The sequence below is a fragment of the Pelodiscus sinensis genome, chromosome 2, assembly GCF_049634645.1.
Source record: "Pelodiscus sinensis isolate JC-2024 chromosome 2, ASM4963464v1, whole genome shotgun sequence".
Taxonomy (NCBI): Eukaryota; Metazoa; Chordata; order Testudines; family Trionychidae; genus Pelodiscus; species Pelodiscus sinensis.
In genome coordinates this window covers 105,959,975-105,977,576 of record NC_134712.1, presented here as the reverse complement: position 1 = coordinate 105,977,576, position 17,602 = coordinate 105,959,975, and the positions used below count along the sequence as shown (strand labels likewise).

At 43.4% G+C, this 17,602-nt stretch overlaps 2 protein-coding genes across 5 annotated transcripts in view; one reads left to right on the top strand and one right to left on the bottom strand.

The window, feature by feature from the left end:
• Positions 1 to 1,819, top strand: part of RANBP9 (RAN binding protein 9) — a 61,099-nt gene extending 59,280 nt beyond the window's left edge. For all 4 annotated transcript variants that reach the window (XM_075921183.1, XM_075921180.1, XM_075921181.1 and 1 more), the window contains exon 14: positions 846 to 1,819. In XM_075921183.1, the coding sequence (XP_075777298.1) occupies positions 846 to 976 (131 nt within the window). In that variant the 3' untranslated portion in view covers positions 977 to 1,819. The remainder of the gene's footprint in view (positions 1 to 845) is intronic.
• Positions 1,820 to 3,452: 1,633 nt separating this feature from the next.
• On the bottom strand, positions 3,453 to 17,539 carry NOL7 (nucleolar protein 7). Its single transcript, XM_075921195.1, has 8 exons — positions 17,325 to 17,539; positions 12,132 to 12,192; positions 10,758 to 10,816; positions 10,079 to 10,110; positions 8,414 to 8,486; positions 6,147 to 6,268; positions 5,976 to 6,053; positions 3,453 to 4,030 (listed from the first exon to the last, which is right to left on the bottom strand). The coding sequence occupies exons 1-8, from the start codon at positions 17,483 to 17,485 to the stop codon at positions 3,954 to 3,956; spliced, it is 663 nt and encodes a 220-aa protein (XP_075777310.1). The 5' UTR covers positions 17,486 to 17,539; the 3' UTR covers positions 3,453 to 3,953.
• Between the last annotated feature and the right edge of the window lie 63 nt (positions 17,540 to 17,602).

Here is a 17,602-nt window from a genome sequence, read left to right as displayed (position 1 = left end):
AAAATAAATAAATCAGTAAACCATGTCAGATGTGAGTGTTGAATACCCACAACAATGGAAAACCAACTTAACCTCTCCTCCACCCCCAAATGAACAAACTATCATCCTAGTAAGTTACTGACAGTGCAACTTACTAGGATGCAGAAGAGAAACAGAATAAAATTCTGTAGTGTTCCTTTTGCAGTAATTTATCATAAAACCCTGGTATAGAGGGTCAGAGTCCTCATTCAGGCTATGTCTACACTGCTGGCTTTTGCTGGCAGAGTATGCAAATGAAGTGCTGATTAGCATTTTGTCATGCTTCATTTTGCATAATCTATTAAAGCTGGTTTTGCACTTCATTTGCATACTCTCTGCTGGCAAAAGCTGGCTGTGTAGACAAAGCCCCACAGTATTAGTTCAACAACTATGTTGCTTTGCTTATCAGAGTTGTGTGTACCAGTGTACAGATACACCTTTCACCATTAAAGTCAGCAGAACCCTGCAGTTATCAGAAACCATTCTGTGGTAATGTGATAAGTAATAGCTTATGGGCTACCAAAATTCATCATACAGCAAGAATTATCTTTTGAAAAATAGCAGAATCCTCATGCACAAAGGAAAGTCAGGAAGTAAACTATTTCAAACTACTAACAATATTACAAAATTGGCATTGTGTATTATACATACACGCTTTCCTAAATTAGATTCATACTAACTACACAGTAGTAAATATGATAGTGTGTGAAACTGGGTAGATCTTTGGTTTGTTCCTGGATGCCAGTCCCATTCGTAATACTGTGTCCTAGCAAGTGATTTACATTCTAAAAGTTCTCTTACATAACTGTATTGTTGAATCTTTTCAGAGACGCACAATCTGCCAAAGCAGCCGCCACTTGCCCTAGCAATGGGACAGGCTTCACAGTGTTTAGGATTGATGGCACGTTCGGGAATTGGATCATGTGCATTTGCCACTGTGGAAGACTATCTACATTAGCTATGCATTTGAAGATTTCAAGTATGTATTGTGGCGTATTAAACATGGAGGTAGATCAGCTCTGCTGACTGGAATTTGGATCTTTTAATTATGTACTAAGGACAGGTCTGTCGCTTTACGTTGCTTCCTAGTTTACAGCATGATGCAAATTATTTTCTAACTTAGTGTTAGGAGAAATTTTCCATCTTTAACCTCTTAGACAACTAAGAGTTAAAAGTATCACTGATGATGTCAGACATCCAAACTAATGATTACAAATTATTTAAATGATTGTTCAAAACAAACCAAAAATCTTACCCCCTTAAGGCGGGGCAGACGAATAGAAAATGTTGTGGATGTGTTAGCATGTGGGTGATGTAAACTTTCAAGCAGGATGACTTGCCAACCTCCACCCTCATTATTACATAGTTCAATCAGTGTAACTTACAAAATGCATAAACACCTGACAGTTTGGCTATATAGTGTTGATGGGAAGAAATATTTTTAATGTGTACTGTAAAACTTGAAATACTCAGGAGCTGAGTGAATATGTTTGTTGCTACTTACAATCCCTACCTGTTGATCTTAGTAGTTTTTGTTTTAACATGGTCTTTTCAACTTTCTTTGTTTAACTATGGACAACTTCTGTTATAGACTCACCAGTTTAACTGTTGTATAATAACAGTATTACATGTCACAGTGTGGTTACGACCTCTATTTATATAAATACCAAATATTAGTCAATTTACAGTCTTAATTTAATCTTTGTACACCTTTCATTTTTAAAAGTGCTTAAATGAGTACTATATTGCAATAAAATGTAGTGATATCATAATTAACCAGCCATTAAAACTTACTTATACAGCTGTTAGTAACATGGATTTGTATGCTACACAGATTTTACTTTGACGACTTCTAGCTTTTGAAACTGATGTGAATTGATCACTTCAACTATGTACAGAGCAGAAGCATCAAGAGGTTGTAGAAAGTTAAAAGTGCTTTCTCATAAGCAAAATACTGCTTGTTTCTTGTGTTATTGTTTAGGATATAGTCTGGCTTGCTCAGGTCTGAGCTAATGGACCAACATTAGAGCTGAACACACCAAAGGTGCTGAGAGGGTGCCACTAAGGAAATGTTTTCAACCTATTTGCCCTAAAATACAAGATTTAATTTAATCACACCCAAAGAGCATTGACACTAGATTTCAGAAGAGGGAATGTAAAAAGATGGTACGACTCTGGATTTTAATTTCTGCACTTACATTAGTTAGTAGGAAAACTTAGTTATAGAAGGCACGCATCCAGAAACAAAGTGGGGTTAAATGACAAGGTGCAGCTTACGCTAGATAACAGAAAAACTACTGCAAGTAAGAGTACTAAAAGGAAATTTGAAGTGAATACTCAACTTGAAAGAAGCTTCACATGAAGCCCCTCTGCCATTAAAGACCAGTGCAATTTTTTTTTCATGTCAGGAGCTACTGAGGAATCTGTTACCTGAAAAGAGTCAGGACAACCCATTTCTAGTTGCAGGACAATTTGTTAAACAAATTCTGGAGCGAACTGCTGGGGTTGCAAACCATGTAGTCTTAACGTATCCTAAGAATCCATTACTGTAATGTCTGTTGAGCAACATTATGCATGTAGTTTACTGGAATTATGTTGAGACTTGGTTTAAACAGCTTGATACAGTCCTGTAAGAATAAAGTGATAATATTGTTAACGATTAACAGATAAACATGGTTCAAGTGCTAGGGTGCAGTTTTCTGTTAACGCTGGTGATGACAGCAGACTTGTGAAAAGTTAGAGTAGAAAATTTGAGGGCTGAGAATCTAGCCCTTTACGTCTCTCAAGCTTTGATACAGAGAGCACTTCTATATAAAAACATAACTGAGTCTCTGAAGTTGCTGTGTAACTTCATCTAATGGCTGTTTTCATCTTTTGAGGTATGGCTTCACTGCTTGATTCTTGTGCAGGCATCTTGCTTCAAATTCCTTATGAACTGGAGCTGTGAAAAGCCTACTCTAAAAGCAATCACTACAGAATTAAGTCTCTCAATTGACCTCCTTGAATATCATTGGTAGGGATGAAAAACCCTGTTCAATTAGATAACTAGTTATCTGATCACATGGGGCAGTTGGAGGCTGCCACGTTGTGAGTTAGTTATCAGACCTTTTCCACCTTGACTGAACAAAATGAAGGAGGCAGGGGATAAGAGTATACATTCACTTGAACGTAAATGAAATTTACACAGACTGTCTTTGGAGGGAAATCTGTGAGAGGTTATGAAAAGAAGTAATTGTTGCCTGGTAGTCTGCTTTTTGTATGATCAATCAAAAGGTTATGGGGTGGGTATGTGCTGTAAGGACAAACTCCTTCCCCAACCTGAGTTCTGTCTGCAGGAACGGGAACCTTCAGATTGACAGCTGTTCCTTGCCAAGGGCACAAGTTGCTAATCACAAAAGCATCACCAGTCAGGTGGACACAACATAGTACAAAGATTACTTAAACTAGGTTTTATTCTCAGGTATGGTATAATGTACAAGATCTACATTTTGAAAACTTAAGTTGCACAGTGAGTCAAAGTTTGTTCTTTAAAATCAATCTATAGCTGACACAACTAAGCTATCGATTGACTTATTTCTCAGGAGCAAGGGTATTAGTCACATAGAAAGCACCCCCAAAGTAAGGTTACACACTTGAACCATAAAGGGCATAGTGTGTGGATTCAAATACAAATATAACTATCAGACCATACCAAAACATAAGGCAACTCTTACCCACTGCATGTTGCAGAAAACTGGTGACAGTTTAACACACAACTTTACTGACCATGTTTACTTAAAGGAAAGTGGCTGTGTCTGCAAAAGCCATTCACTTGACCCCACACTGTTCAAAGCAGTTACAACAGTAACACAGGAACTTTACAGACAAACACATTGAGAGAGAGGCAGTATTTTGCTGGGCAAATTTCAATAGTAGCCATTACAGGATGACTTTTTTCATACAGATGATGATGCTATCTTTGTAGATATCCAGCGCTTTTTAAACTGCTTAGCTTTCTGTTTTTTCTCTGTCCCTGAAAGCCAAAAAAAGTAGTATTAGGTTATAGGTTCTGCGGCATGTGGGGGTAGCTTTCATTTGGAAAGTTTAATTTAATTAAAAGGCTACATTGTACATGACCAGCTATTTATTTCATCCAGTTTATTCTGAAATGCTAAAAAGGCACTTCATTTTCCAGCAAAAGAGAAGCAATGTGATAGTATAGAAAGCCCTGGGACTCTGTCAGAAGATTTCTCTGGAGTACTTCAAGAATGTAAAAATCCTCGTGCTTAATGGAAGCAAGTCAATTGAGTTGCAAAAAATACATCACAAGAACACATACTTTGTCACAAAGGAACTTTTGTAAAGAATGGTTGTTGCCTACTGTCAAGTTCCACACTTAATGCCCACCTCTGCTGAAAAAGACAAGTTCACAGGAAAGGTCAGGCCCTGAACTCAAAATACCAAGTTAAGCAAATGCCATCATGTGGTATACTAAACATCCACAAAAAACCTAAATGCTTTGTCCAAGATCTGCTTTTCCAGAAGCATCTAACAGGCATAGATTTTATATTTCTCATTTTTGGTCCATGTGTGTAAGTTTTCACAATGGATTTGCATTATACTGAAGCAGCAGATTCTAACACACGTAATAATGGTAGCCCTGCTCCTATGAACACTAGTCATAAGAATAGTACTTACACAGATTCATAGTTTAGTGTATTTAAATATTTGCAGGATCAGGGCCCCTGTTTTCAAAACTATGTCTTTCGCTTTAACAAAACAGACTAGCAAGAGCATTTAAAGCATGCCACCTACAGTTCTTAACCTCTATGCACTTCACTCAAACCTAAACATTATATATTGCGTGGAACTTAATATTTTAGCTTTCCCTTCCAACAATAGATAGTGGCATAGAGAGTATGCTTATTAAGTCTGCAGATGATACCAAGCTCGGAGAGGTTGCAACTGCTTTGGAGGATAGGGTCGTACTTCAAAATGATCCAGACAAACTGGAGAAATGGTCTGAGATAAATAGGATGAAGTTTAATAAGGACAAATGCACAGTACTCCACTTAGGAAGAAATGATCAATTTCACACATAGAGAATGGGAAGCCAGAGTCTAGGAGTTCTGCAGAAAGAGATCTAGGGGTCATAGTGGAGCACAAGCTAAATATAAATCACCAGTGTGACACTGTTGCAAAAACGGCAAATAGGATTCTGGGCTGTAACAGGAGTGCTGTGAGCAAGACAAAAACATCATTTTTCTACTCTACTCTGTGCTGAGCAGGCCTCATTTGGAGCACTGTGTCCATTTCTGGGATCCACATTTCAAGGAAGGTCCAGAGAAGAGAAACAAGAATGATTAACAGTCTAGGGAACATGACCTATGAAGGCAGACTGAAAGAACTGGGCTTGTTTAGTTTGGAAAGGAGAAGACAGGGGACATAATAGCGGTTTTCAGGTATCTAAAAGGGTGTCTCAGGAAGGAGGGAGAAAAATTGTTCTCCTTGGCCTCTGAGGATAGCACAAGAAGCAGTGAGTTTAAACTGTAGCAAGGGAGGATTAGGCTGGACATTAGGAAATATTTCCCAACTCTCAGGATGGTTAAACCCTGGAATAAGTTGCCTACAGAGGTTGTGGAATCTCCATCTCTGGAGATATTTAAGAGCAGGTTAGACAGACCTCTATCAATCAGGGATGGTCTAGAATGGTACTGGGTCCTGCCCTGAGGGCAGGGGACTGGACTCGATAACCTCTCAAGGCCCATTCCAGTTTTCTATGATTCTATGAATAGGCTTTTGGCACAACATTTCATTAGTTATTTACTTCCGCTACATAAATATTAAACTAAACTTTTCCTGATTGTTAGCCAAACCTCTGGATGGCTAATTTTTGTCTTCTCTTTATCGGATCCATTTATTATACTCAGTACTAAAAGTGTGCCACAATACTAAAGTATTGAGTTCATTACACTTACCCCAAGCCTTGTTCACAAACTGAACTGCAGCTTTTTTAACTGAACTTTTCTTGTTCACAAAAGAAAAGAACTGATTCGCTGAAATAAATGAAAGGAAAAGTTGTTTACTCAATCATACAGATGACAGCTGATCAAAAAGGTACAGAATAACTCCAAAATGAGTTCCTTTACCAGTTGTTCGGTTGGTGCCTGGTCCATAAAGGTGTCTCTGTATGAATTCTTTGGCTATTTGTTGGTGCTGGCTGGTTAGATCTTGGTCTTTTAAGCGCATTGCCATATAGCTTCCTTTCATTCTAGATAAGGGAATGTTAAAAAAAATAAAGTCAGTGTTGTTTAAAACATTCAAACAGTATACGTACTGGCCAACATCTTGCTACAAGAGATGCTTTTTACTGGTTTCTAATACCTAATAGGGATGTAAAATCCTGTTTAATTGGCTAGCTGAACACACACAGGCTACGTCTACACTGGCACTCTTTTTCGGAAATGCTTAAAACAGAACAGTTTTCTGTTATAAGTATTTCCAGAAAAAGCGCGTCTACATTGGCAGGATGCTTTTCCAGAAAAGCACTTTTTCCGGAAAAGCATCCGTGGCCAATGTAGACATGCTTTTCCGGAAAAAAGCCCCGATCGTCATTTTCGCGATCGGGGCTTTTTTGCGGAAAAGGTTACTGTGCTGTCTACACTGGCTCTTTTCTGGAACAGTTTCTCTGGAAAAGGACTTTTTCCCCGAATGGGAGCAGCATAGTTTTTCCAGAAAAACACTGACAATTTTACAGTAGATCATCATTGTTTTTCCGGAAAAGCAAGCGGCCAGCGTAGACAGCTGGCAAGTTATTTCGGAAAAGCGGCTGCTTTTCCGGAATAAGTGGCCCAGTGTAGACACAGCCACATGGTTTAACTGGTTAGTTGATTAAGGGGAGTGAGCAGGCCAGAATGCCCCCACACCACTCAAACTCTACAGGCAGGGGCTGCATGGGCCAGGACACCGGAGCAGTCCCTGCCTGTGGCAGGCTAGGGTGCCCCCCAGACATGGGGCTGCTCCTGTATCTCACCTGGATCAGCTCCTGCCTGCGGGACTCTGGCTTGCTGTGGACGGACAGAGGCTGCTGCATCCTGAATGGATCAGCCTCTACCCGCAGGGCACCTAGGCCTGCCATGGACAGTAGGAGCAGCCCTTTGCCTGCCGCAGGAGGGGAGCTGCTTCAGCCCCACTGGTTAAACCTTCACATCGCTAATTCCTAAGCCATGTTTCAACTTTGTATTATTTTTCATCTTCATTAGAAAACAATATTTCAGAAAAACAGAACTATTTCTATATTACACCAGTATGAAAAGCTCGTACCAATAAGTCTCTTGTACACCTTTCCACTGACCTCAACAGCACCAAAAATTCTCTCTGCATGTACTGAATTTAAGTTTTTGAAGCTTAAAAATATTCCTGCCAAAAGCCAGTGCCATCTACTCTCCAGACCCATATCACCAGTTGGATACTCAAGACCATGTCTGAATAATTCTGAGATTTTTTTCCCCTGTGGGATCTTCTCTTTTCTTGCAAAGCTTTTATCCCACCATTATCCCAGGGGACTGGCCAATGCATAATGCATCATTTTGGCCCCTCAATACTGGTGTACGGCCTGACAGCCTGGTTATATGCATACCTCAGGAACCTTTAACCCTTCCTTTCTATATTTGCATATGAAATCTGAGCTCGCTCTCTGCAGAATTTAGATTGAGAGGGGGAATACATGCACAAATGCAAACTTCCCAGGAATAATTTCCCCTGTAGGAGGAGGAGGAATTCTGTGTCCTAAAGCTCTTGGCAAAAAGAAGAAGAAAACTCACAGGAGCTCTGACACACAAAATAGCAACTTTTTCTTTGCTCACTATTATTAAAAAGGCACACATTTCTCTTCATAGGATGTCAACAAAATATACATATTTAAGCACAGGATATTCCTCAATATTTCATATCTGCTGCTCCAGACTGAGCATACTGCCTTTATATGCAGAAGAACGGCAACGTATTTGCATGTCAAACAATACGTATTCTGGTTTAACATTACAATATCATTGTAAAAACTGCTCATAACCACATATTGCTTCAAAAGTAGCACAGGCATGGGAAATGATAAAGTGCACTGTTCTCAAGGGACCACTTCTGACTTGGATGTCAGAGAGGCTTTTGGTCAGAGGCGGGGAATGATCTGGGATATATTAAAGTGTAAGTATCCAGTAATATCACAGCATATGCCAAAGTCTCTTTATAGAGAAAAAAAGCATTTCTCTCATGATCATTGAAAAAGCAATGCATTGAAGGAAAGTGTTCTCTCACACCCTTCACTCAGATGGTAGCCTGTATCAAACTGACAAGACTGAGGAGTAGCATTCAGGCTCTTGACAATTTTAACCACAGTAACACTTTAAACTGGAGTTACCTAACAACTGCTTGTTTCTTTTTGTCCTTTCCCCTCTTACGTTTTTTCTTCTTATTTTTAGACCCATCTTCACCTAAAATAGATTCAATGCAGTCAAACAATTTTCACATACAAATGCCAATCCATAGCTAGCATAGGTAGAAAGAATAGAAGTTACTGGCCAGTAGTAGGCCCTTGAGGAAAAACTATTCATAGGTCTTTGATTGAACCAAGCATTTCCAGAAGCAACTGCTTATAACAGAGGTGTACTGCTGCCTTCAAAACAAGTCATTTAGGCAGAGCAGAGGATAAAACAGGCTTTGGAAGACACACACTTAAACGTAGTTTCAGAGCTTAATCACCTCCTTCCTAAATAAAAAGGGAGGTGAAGGAGAATCACTCTTACGGGCTAGTGACCAGAAAGGAGGAGTAGTAATAGTGCTATTTGCAAAAGACAAAAGATTGCTGCATCAATATTTAGCACTTCAAATTTTGCTACACTGAAATTAAGCAATAAAGTTGTATAGTAGTAGAGATGTCCCTTAATATAGCACAATGGCTGTACAAAGCCCAGGAAATATTAAACTATAGTTGGCTTCACTCCCTATATTTCAGAGAACTATGCACTGCCCATGAAGAGTGGGGTTTGTGTGTGTCAAGAAACCTACAGCTCAACTCCTTTAGTACTTCTAATGCATTATGGAGACATACAATTGTAGGTAATGTTTACATAGACCATAGGAGGTTGTGAAATTACATTTGTAAAACACTGAGATCTGCATATGAAAGGGTCTACAGAACTACATATTTATGACTTCTTGAGAGTCCTGCATTTTGGTTCTGAGAGGGTGAAATTTCTCATTTGTTTCTACAGTGCCATGAGAATATGGAACAAATATAGCCCTGCTCCAAGAATCATTATAACAAGCGTATTAATAAAGGCTGTTTTTATGGTTGTGGTCATTCCTGAGAATTATAATATACAAATACAAACGAATGCCGTGCACAGTTGTGTCACTCAGCAAAACCTGGTTGTCTTCCAACATCCAGTGATTCTCCTCTTTTAGGGTGCATCTACACTGTACCCGTAGTTCGAAAAAAGCTATGCAATTTGAGCCATGCAAATTGCGCAGCTTATTTAGAGTTAATTTTGAAATAGCTTATTTTGTAATTTGGCACTGTGTAAAATTTCAACATAAACCGCTATTCTGAAACTTCCCCTTAATCCTCATGGAACAAGGTATAAAGGGACGTCAGAATAGCAAGCCTGTTATATTTCGAAATAATGGGCTGGTTTCAAAGACATGGAAAAGCTATTTTGGGATCCCGTAAGTATCCCGAAATAGCACCACAGTGTAGATGTACCCTGATTTGGGCTGTCTAGCTCTCCAGGATCTTTGGTCTATGCTAAGTTTCTTCAACCAATACTGAGTATTTTAAATCAAGCACTTGCCCAGCAAGCCTCAACACACAGGACATAGAATTAGGGCCAACTCTGATAATTCAAGAAGAATAGCAGGTCAGAGAGGAAGTTAGAAGTGCTAGGCTACAGCAATCAGCAACTGTTAAATTCAAGTTTCACTATCCCACGTTTGTAGTGTCACAAAACAATGTTACTGCACTAGATCTAGCAGAGAATGGACATCACAAAGATAAATTAATATTAAACAGAAGTTTGCATCTTACCTTGTTTGATTGTTTCAGACTGTTTATTGTTTCTGAGGAAAGAATGAGAACGTTTGTTAAAATTAAACTTTTAGGAAAGCACCCATCAGTGTCTGGTTATTCACACTTATAATACTTGAAATATCTATAATTCCTTAAAATATTTACAGAGTCTTAAATAGAATACAGACTTTTATACAAAGACTAGAAGGGAATTGGAACAATCTAGGTTATGTATTGGTGACCTTGCTAGAACTTTGTCTTAGTGTCAAGTATGCTGCTGAATGTTCAAAAATACCTTCAACAGCAAGCTACAATAGCACATGCACAATCCTGTTTTTGTCATAAACCATCCTCTTGTAACACTGTTCATTAATAATGACACATATACATGGAGAATCTAAGCAAGGTGACATTTTTACATAGCTAATTTTCAGATTGTTGTAACTATGTCCGGAAAGATATAATGTGAATAGAATTAGAAAAGCAAGTATGAAAATACAGACTTGGAAATACAGTACTGTACAGTTATAGGAGAGAACAATGCATTCTATTCTTTCTTACCCATCAAAGTTCCATCCACAGATTTTTTTTTTATTACTGCAGATTTTTTTTTTTTTTTGGGCAACCAAAAAATACAGAAGAGTCCTATTAAATTTAGGGCACGGTTTTGGCACATTAGGGCACTACTTATACTTACTTATTTTGTTGTTCTGAAATTAACTCCTCTAGAACATTTTCAGGAAGTAATTTTCTTTTCTAAAGAAAAGTAAGAGAATGCATTAGTGGCTAAAATATTTGGTTTATTGAACTTTCCCTTTTATGGCAGTATTTGATGGCTGTTCTATGTATTTTTGAACTTGAGAAAATACCAATGTCAAAAACTACTCAAAAAATTTAGTTAACCTCAACTCCTGGTTAAAAAAAAAACCATGTGAACTGGGGGAAAAAGTGGATTATTCTTACAGGCTTCACCAGCAAATTCAGTCTTCTCAAGTACAAATATTCTAGCTGTAGGTAGATTGTGCAGATGTTTAAAATATGTTCATGTGGGTCTCAGGGCTTGGCTGCTGATAGCAGGCTTGAATAGAGACATGGGTTCTGACTTGTTCCTAATGTTCAGGGAACTGAGATGCTCTGCTGAACTCCTTGAAGAAAAAAATAAGTGGTGGTAGATGGCAGCTACCCAGCTTGCTCACCTCTTGAATTCAGATAGCCATAAATTTTGTAAATCTTGGTACAGTAGATTCTGCTAACTAGCAACCCCACAGCTGCCAGCAAAAAGTTGCCACTATATAGTAAGGAGCAAGCAGGTTTGTGAGGCTGCAGCCAGGAAAGCAAGCGCTAAAATGTATTTCTTCTAACTGCTCCCTGCAAACCTGCCTCAGGTAAGGCAGCATGGAGAAGGGTGCTGGAGACCTAGGGGCTAAACAATACTGGCTCCCCCAGCACTCTCCAGAAATCAGGGCTCAACAGGGTACAATTTGGAGAATGCAGAGATACACCATGCACAGCCCTGGCATCTGGGCTGCAGCCCCATCTTCACAGTTGCCTCTTCTCCCTTTCCCTCCCAGTCTATAGGCCCTTATGCCTGGGCACTCCCTCTGCGTAGGCTGGTGTGCGTAGCTGCCGCAAGGAAAGGTACATCCCGGTGCTCTCTTCCCTGGCTGTAGTCCTTCAAACCTGTGTATGGTGGGTTCTTAGGGCTTCCTTCCTTACCTGCAGCCAAGGTCTTTTCACCAAATGGCACATGGCTGCCACTAGCCAAAACCCATTCATGTAAATATATGGGGCAGGATTAACCGGATATTAACCAGAAATCATTAATACACTGGCCGCACATTAATAGCCGAGTGATAAAGGCTTCTTCACTCTTACACTGTCATGGGAAACATGGTGCTTGAGCAAGGGGTCAGCACCTCCCCCACTCTGCAGGGTGACTCAGCATCCAGGCTCATGAGAAACAAGGGCACCTCTTGGCCTATAGGTTACATCGCTCTTGCAGTAGCAAGGCAGCTGTAGTGAACAGCACCTGTGATCAGAGCACAAGGTGACCAAAGTTCCCCCTCTTTACCTTCTGCTCTTTGAACAACTCTTCTCGTCGCCGCCGCTTCTCTTTCAGCAGCTCTCGGTCCCTGTGGGGAGGAGAGAACAAATAGGTCAACACTGGTGTAATCGCCCCATCATAATTTTCTGCCTATGCCTTTCTCCATCTTTGGATCAGAGGTGACAAATTGTGACGGATGCAGATATGCCTGTCACAATCTACTCTTCCTTTCTCCATCCTCTGGTCCAGTGGTAGCAAGTTGTGAGGGATAAGGGTTGACTTCTTGTTTCCGGTCTCCAGATTCAGGGGGCAGCCAGCTGTGATAAATTTGTCACTATTTGCTACCATCCTGAATGAAGATGGTATTTAGAGAGGTCAATGGTTAACTGGTAAGCATCACCTTTAACAGACACCCCCATTATCACATACATTGATCAAGTTTTTAAACCACAATTTGCACTTCTCTATTGCCCCCTCATTAAAAAGTATTGCCCACCCATGCCCTATACAATGAATAGAGAAAGAGCGCCACCTCAGAGTGGGATCCACAAAAGCTAGCATGTTAGGCAGGCATCTGTTAAGCTAACCAGTGGGAGATGCCAACCAGAGGGTTGTGTATTAAGTCCTGCTGCTTAACAGAGTTCAGTGTCTAAATCCCTGCTACAGATAGGCATCTGGCTCCTTTCTGGGATGGTCAGGTAGCTTAGGGGTATCAGCTGTTTCTTGAGAGAATCAGCTAGTCAGGTTCCTAGCTCCACACAAAATAGCCAGAGGGGGTGATGGTAGTAACTGACCTTTGTAACTTCAAACCCAGTAGCTAGAGTACTCACCTGGGCTGTGGGAAACCCCAATTCAAATTTTCTCTCCCCCTCTCTCTCATGGGGGGAGTGAACCTGTCCCCCACATTCCAGATAAATGCTCTGATCCAGTGAGTCCCAACTTTTTCATAGCACAGACCAGCAAACCCATTCACAAACTTTCAGCAGATTGGTAACATTTTATTTGCATATTCCTTATGCAAATAAAATGTTACTGGTCCACCAAAAGCCCCGGCCCTCAGACCTACTGCAAACAGCTGACTTCAGGTCCGGCTGTTTGCAGCAGCTCTGTAGCTCTCGTCGCTCATGCACCCAATCCCCCCGTGCCAGCCCCCAATATTAGCCCCATCCTCACAGCTCCCCAGTGCCAGCCCTGCCCCTGTAGGTTCCTCCCACTACTAGCCTGCCTCCATCGCCCCCCAGTATTAACTTTGCCCCGAGCTCTCCAGCGCCAGCCTCCCCACCCACAGAGCCCCCCAGCACCAACCCTAACACATATGTAGCCCTGTGCTGCCTCCCACCTGAGTGCTGCTTCCTGGGTCGCGAGTACTTTAAGGCTGCTGTGCCAGGCTGGTTGGCAGGACACACCTCTCCTACCAGCCACGGCGGGTGGGGAGGCACTGGGTGGTGTACCACAGCCGCTACCCCCCAGAGCTGCCACAGCCTGGCAGCTAGTGGTTCGCAGACCAGTAGTTGGGAACCACTGCTTTGACCAATGGTCTAAAAGTTATAAAGAGGCTGGGCTCCTCCCCCCACCACGTTGAATGGAACCCAAACCAAACAGGGATGTGAACGCCCTTACCAGGTGATACTGGTAAATGGTTAACTAGCAGCCCCGCAATGGGGGGCAGAGGGAGGGGGAGAGATCCTATTTAATAACTTAACTGGCAGCCTTGTCCATAGGTTTACTGGTTAAACATGGCGGTTAACTGATTAAATAGGATTTTACATTCCCAAATCCAATAGGCAGCCTCTGAACACATCTATTAGATTGGCTCCCCAGATGAGCATTGCCTGTCCTTGTCTTCCCTGGTTTGTGATTCGCTCTGGGGTTTAGGTGGGATAGTGGCATCCAGACACCTAGAGGAAGGCAACATGCTCATAGACAGATACTCGATGCCTAATAAATTGTACTCTAAAATGTAGGTGCTAAGTCAGTGTAGATGCCTAAAGGGCTACGTCTACACTGGCCCCTTCTTCGGAAGGGGCATGCTAATTTTGAACTTGGGAATAGGGAAATCCGCGGGGGATTTAGATAAACATGGCCACCGCTTTTTTCCTGGCTTGGGGAAAAGCCGGAAAAAAGCGTCTAGACTGGCGCGATCCTCCGGAATAAAGCCCTTTTCCGGAGGATCTCATATTCCTACTGGGATCGGCCTGGAGGAGCAGCACAATGCGCAGCCGCCCTGACCCACTGTGGGGATTGTTAGGTAGCTGCGCAGCTTAGAGTGAAGTTAGTCTACTACTATTGTATATTTTCATTAGTGACTCCTTGGATGATAGAGGGATGCATCACTCTACATATTAAAAAAAGATTTTCCTGCAGGACAGTGATGTCATCACATCACTCTGCATCCCACTTGCCTCCTCCCTCTCTCACCCTCCCACCTTGAGCCCAACCTCACTGCTTCCCCGTGTCACTTGGAATTGTTATTTTAAACCAAGCTCCTACTCCCCTTCCTCCAACCCCACCCCACAGGGCTTTCAACAACAAGGAACATGGCACAGTAGCTGGTAGACTGCACATCACAGCTGTGGCAGCCTGAAGGCAGGAGAGGAAGTTTCAGTGCTCGGGACAGCAGCCTGGGGACAGGGGCTAGGAGCAGAGCTCCCAAGCAGGCTTATGTGCCAGCAGCAGGCTGTTCAGGAGCCGGACCATGGTGCACAACCACCCAGAGTCTGATTAGCTCTGCAGAAGCTTACCCCCTCCCTAGTGGCTGCACTTACTGCAGCTGCCAGAGCACCCTGAGCTGCCTGGGAAACCGGTGCACTGACCTGCCTGCTCCTTCCCTTCTGCTCCTGTGGGTGGACAGGCAGCCCTGGGATCTGCAGGCAGTGTTGAGGTAGTGAGCAACTCAGGGGGGACCGCACCTGGGAGAGGGTGGGACAGTGCCCCCTGCACTGCTGCTTTCCCCACCTCAGCAGGCTGCAGTGTCCCAGAGCACTGTGCGCACATGGCACTATCTGTACCTCGCTGCGCCCCATGTGGGACAGGCACCTCCTGAGCCTCCCCGGCCGCAAAGGTTAGAGCTGGGCCTGGCGTGTCCTGCAGCCAGAGGGAAGAGAGAAAAGGCCTGGGCTGGTGGGGCCACAACTTAGCCCTCCCCAGTGGCCGGGTGGGGGAGAGGGAGGGGAGGGAAGAGAGCCAGGGTTGTGAGTGCAGCAAGCCCCCCCCCCCCAAGTGCTTATAAAATTTGTAGTGATAGCAGGTTGGGAGGGGCTGCAACCATTTTGAAGGACAGGATTAGAATTCAAAGTGACCATGAAGAACTGAAGAGCAGGTCTGAATTAAAAAAGGTGAAAGTCAAGACTGAGTACTTCACTTAGGAACAGATAAGAAAACGCACAACTATAAAATGGGGGAAAACTGCTCTTCAATATTGTTGAAAAGGAGAAGAGCATTATTGTGGATCAAAAATTAAATACGAGTCAACAATGCAATGCAGCTGCAAAATGAGACTAATATTCTGGAGTGTATTATCAGGAGTGTGTTATGTAAGCCAGGAGAGGTAGTTAACTGGTTTGCTTTAGTTGGTATTGGTGAGGCCTCAGCTGGACTACTTTGTCAAATTCTGGGCACCACACTGGTAAGGTAAGATAAGAACAAACTGGGGAGTCCAGAGGAGAGCAACAGAAATTATGAAACATTTAGAAAACATGATCTATAAGGTTAAGTGACATAAACCAGGCATAGTCTTAGAAAATATTATCAGGTTCCTCCTCAATCTTCAAATACCTTAAGGTCTGTTACAAAGAGGACTGGACAAGTTCTCCAAGTCTACTGATGGGAGGAATGAAGTAATGAGTTTCATTTGCAGCAAGGGAGATTTAGGGTAGACACTCTAAACAATTTTCTAACTATAAGGGCAGTTAAGCTCTGGTATAGGCTTCTAATGGATGTGGTGGAATCCCCATTACTGGAAGTTTTCAAGAACAGATTAGGCAAACCCCTGTCAGGGTGATCTACATTTCTTGGTTCTATCTCAGCTTAGAGAGCTGGACTTAATGACCACTCGTGGTCCCTTCTAGCCCTACATTTCCACGATTCTATAACGTGCCCAGAATATGTATTATACACATCTTGCTTCTTCAGATTTTCTTCAAGTCACAAGGCTGTCTCCAACAGATGCATTTATAACATGTCCCTCTTGAGCACTGATTGTCTTAGTTATACTGGCAGTGGCTTGCTTGCAACGGAAACATCCATACAGCTTCAGGAACACACACAAATCATGTCTAGAGAGGCAACATGTGAGAGATTCTTTTATTGAACTATCTTCTAATGGTGGCAAGACTGAGAGACACACACAGAGAGCTCTTTATAACCTTATGTATGTTTCTGAGCCATGTCATCAGTCATGTACCTTACATGTGTGCTGAGATGTATCAATATTTTAAATGAGCCTGCCAGACTGTGACTGCACATCTCTGAAGCTGAAATCCAAGAGGAATCTTTACTGTTAAAGCACCAAAAACACGGTTCAAACGATTAGCTATAATAGGAGAAGAATGCCACCTCTTCATATGCCTTGTATAGCTAGGCCAACATCCTGTGTGTGCACAGCAGAATCTCCCACCATGAGGCTACTGGACTTCCTTCTCCTGCTTATAGAAGGTGTCTAGACCAGTTCCGGAAATAAAGGCGGAGCAGATCACCCTGACACTTCAACCATCGGCTGAAATGGTGTCTGGCCAAGGAGGATGCCTGTGGTGGCCCTTGCAAAGGCTGCGCTGCCTCCGCGCCCCGCTCCTCTTCGGATTTAAACACTCGCCTACCAAGCGGGAGACGCACCGCACGGAACCCCAGCGCTCAGCGTAGGGAGGGGACCGGCCAAACGAGTAAGAGCGGCGGGGGGAGGATCCCCCATTCCCCGCTGCCGGCCAGGCCGAGCTTCGGGGCGCGGCTCCTTTAGCCGGCGGCCAGACACCCCCGGGCCTGGGGAGTCGCGCGGAGCCGCTGTTGATTCCCCCCCCCCCTTGAAAACGCGCTAACGGGCTTCCCCGCCGCCGCGCCAGGCCAGCAAAGCGGCACGTTCGCGCGCTGCGGCTCTTAGCCCCGCCCCCTACCAGGTGCGTGCGCCGGGACAGGGGACCGCGGCGGTTTCGTGTTAATCATGTGACACCCGGGGGGGGGGGGGCGGAGTCCGGCCGCGCGGCGATTCCGGCCAAGCCGGGCTGTTACCTCCGCGCTGTCTCCCCGGCGCGTCTCCGCTCGGTCTCCGCCGCGGCTTTCGCCCGCTCGAAGGTCACTTCCTCAGGAGCCTCGTCATCCTCGTCCGCCCCGGGGATGGCGGCGGCAGGTGGCTCCGGGGCGGCAGCTTCTTCCTCCAGCATCGCCGCCATGGCGTCTTTCACCCCTGACCCGGAAGCAGTCGCGGAGCCGCCGCTACCGTCACCGTAGGGCGCCCCGCGTAACTTCCGGCCGTCTGCGCCCTCAGTCTGTGGGGCGTTTCCTCATTG

Bases quoted from the DNA above. Each gene is read 5' to 3' on its own strand.
- NOL7 (XM_075921195.1), bottom strand. From the start codon at position 17,485: ATGGCGGCGATGCTGGAGGAAGAAGCTGCCGCCCCGGAGCCACCTGCC. The intron at 10,817-12,131 runs GTAAAGAGGGGG...ACTTTTCTTTAG, and splicing joins AGTTGTTCAAAGAGCAGAAG to AAAAGAAAATTACTTCCTGA. The intron at 8,487-10,078 runs GTAAGATGCAAA...AATCTATTTTAG, and splicing joins GTCTGAAACAATCAAACAAG to GTGAAGATGGGTCTAAAAAT.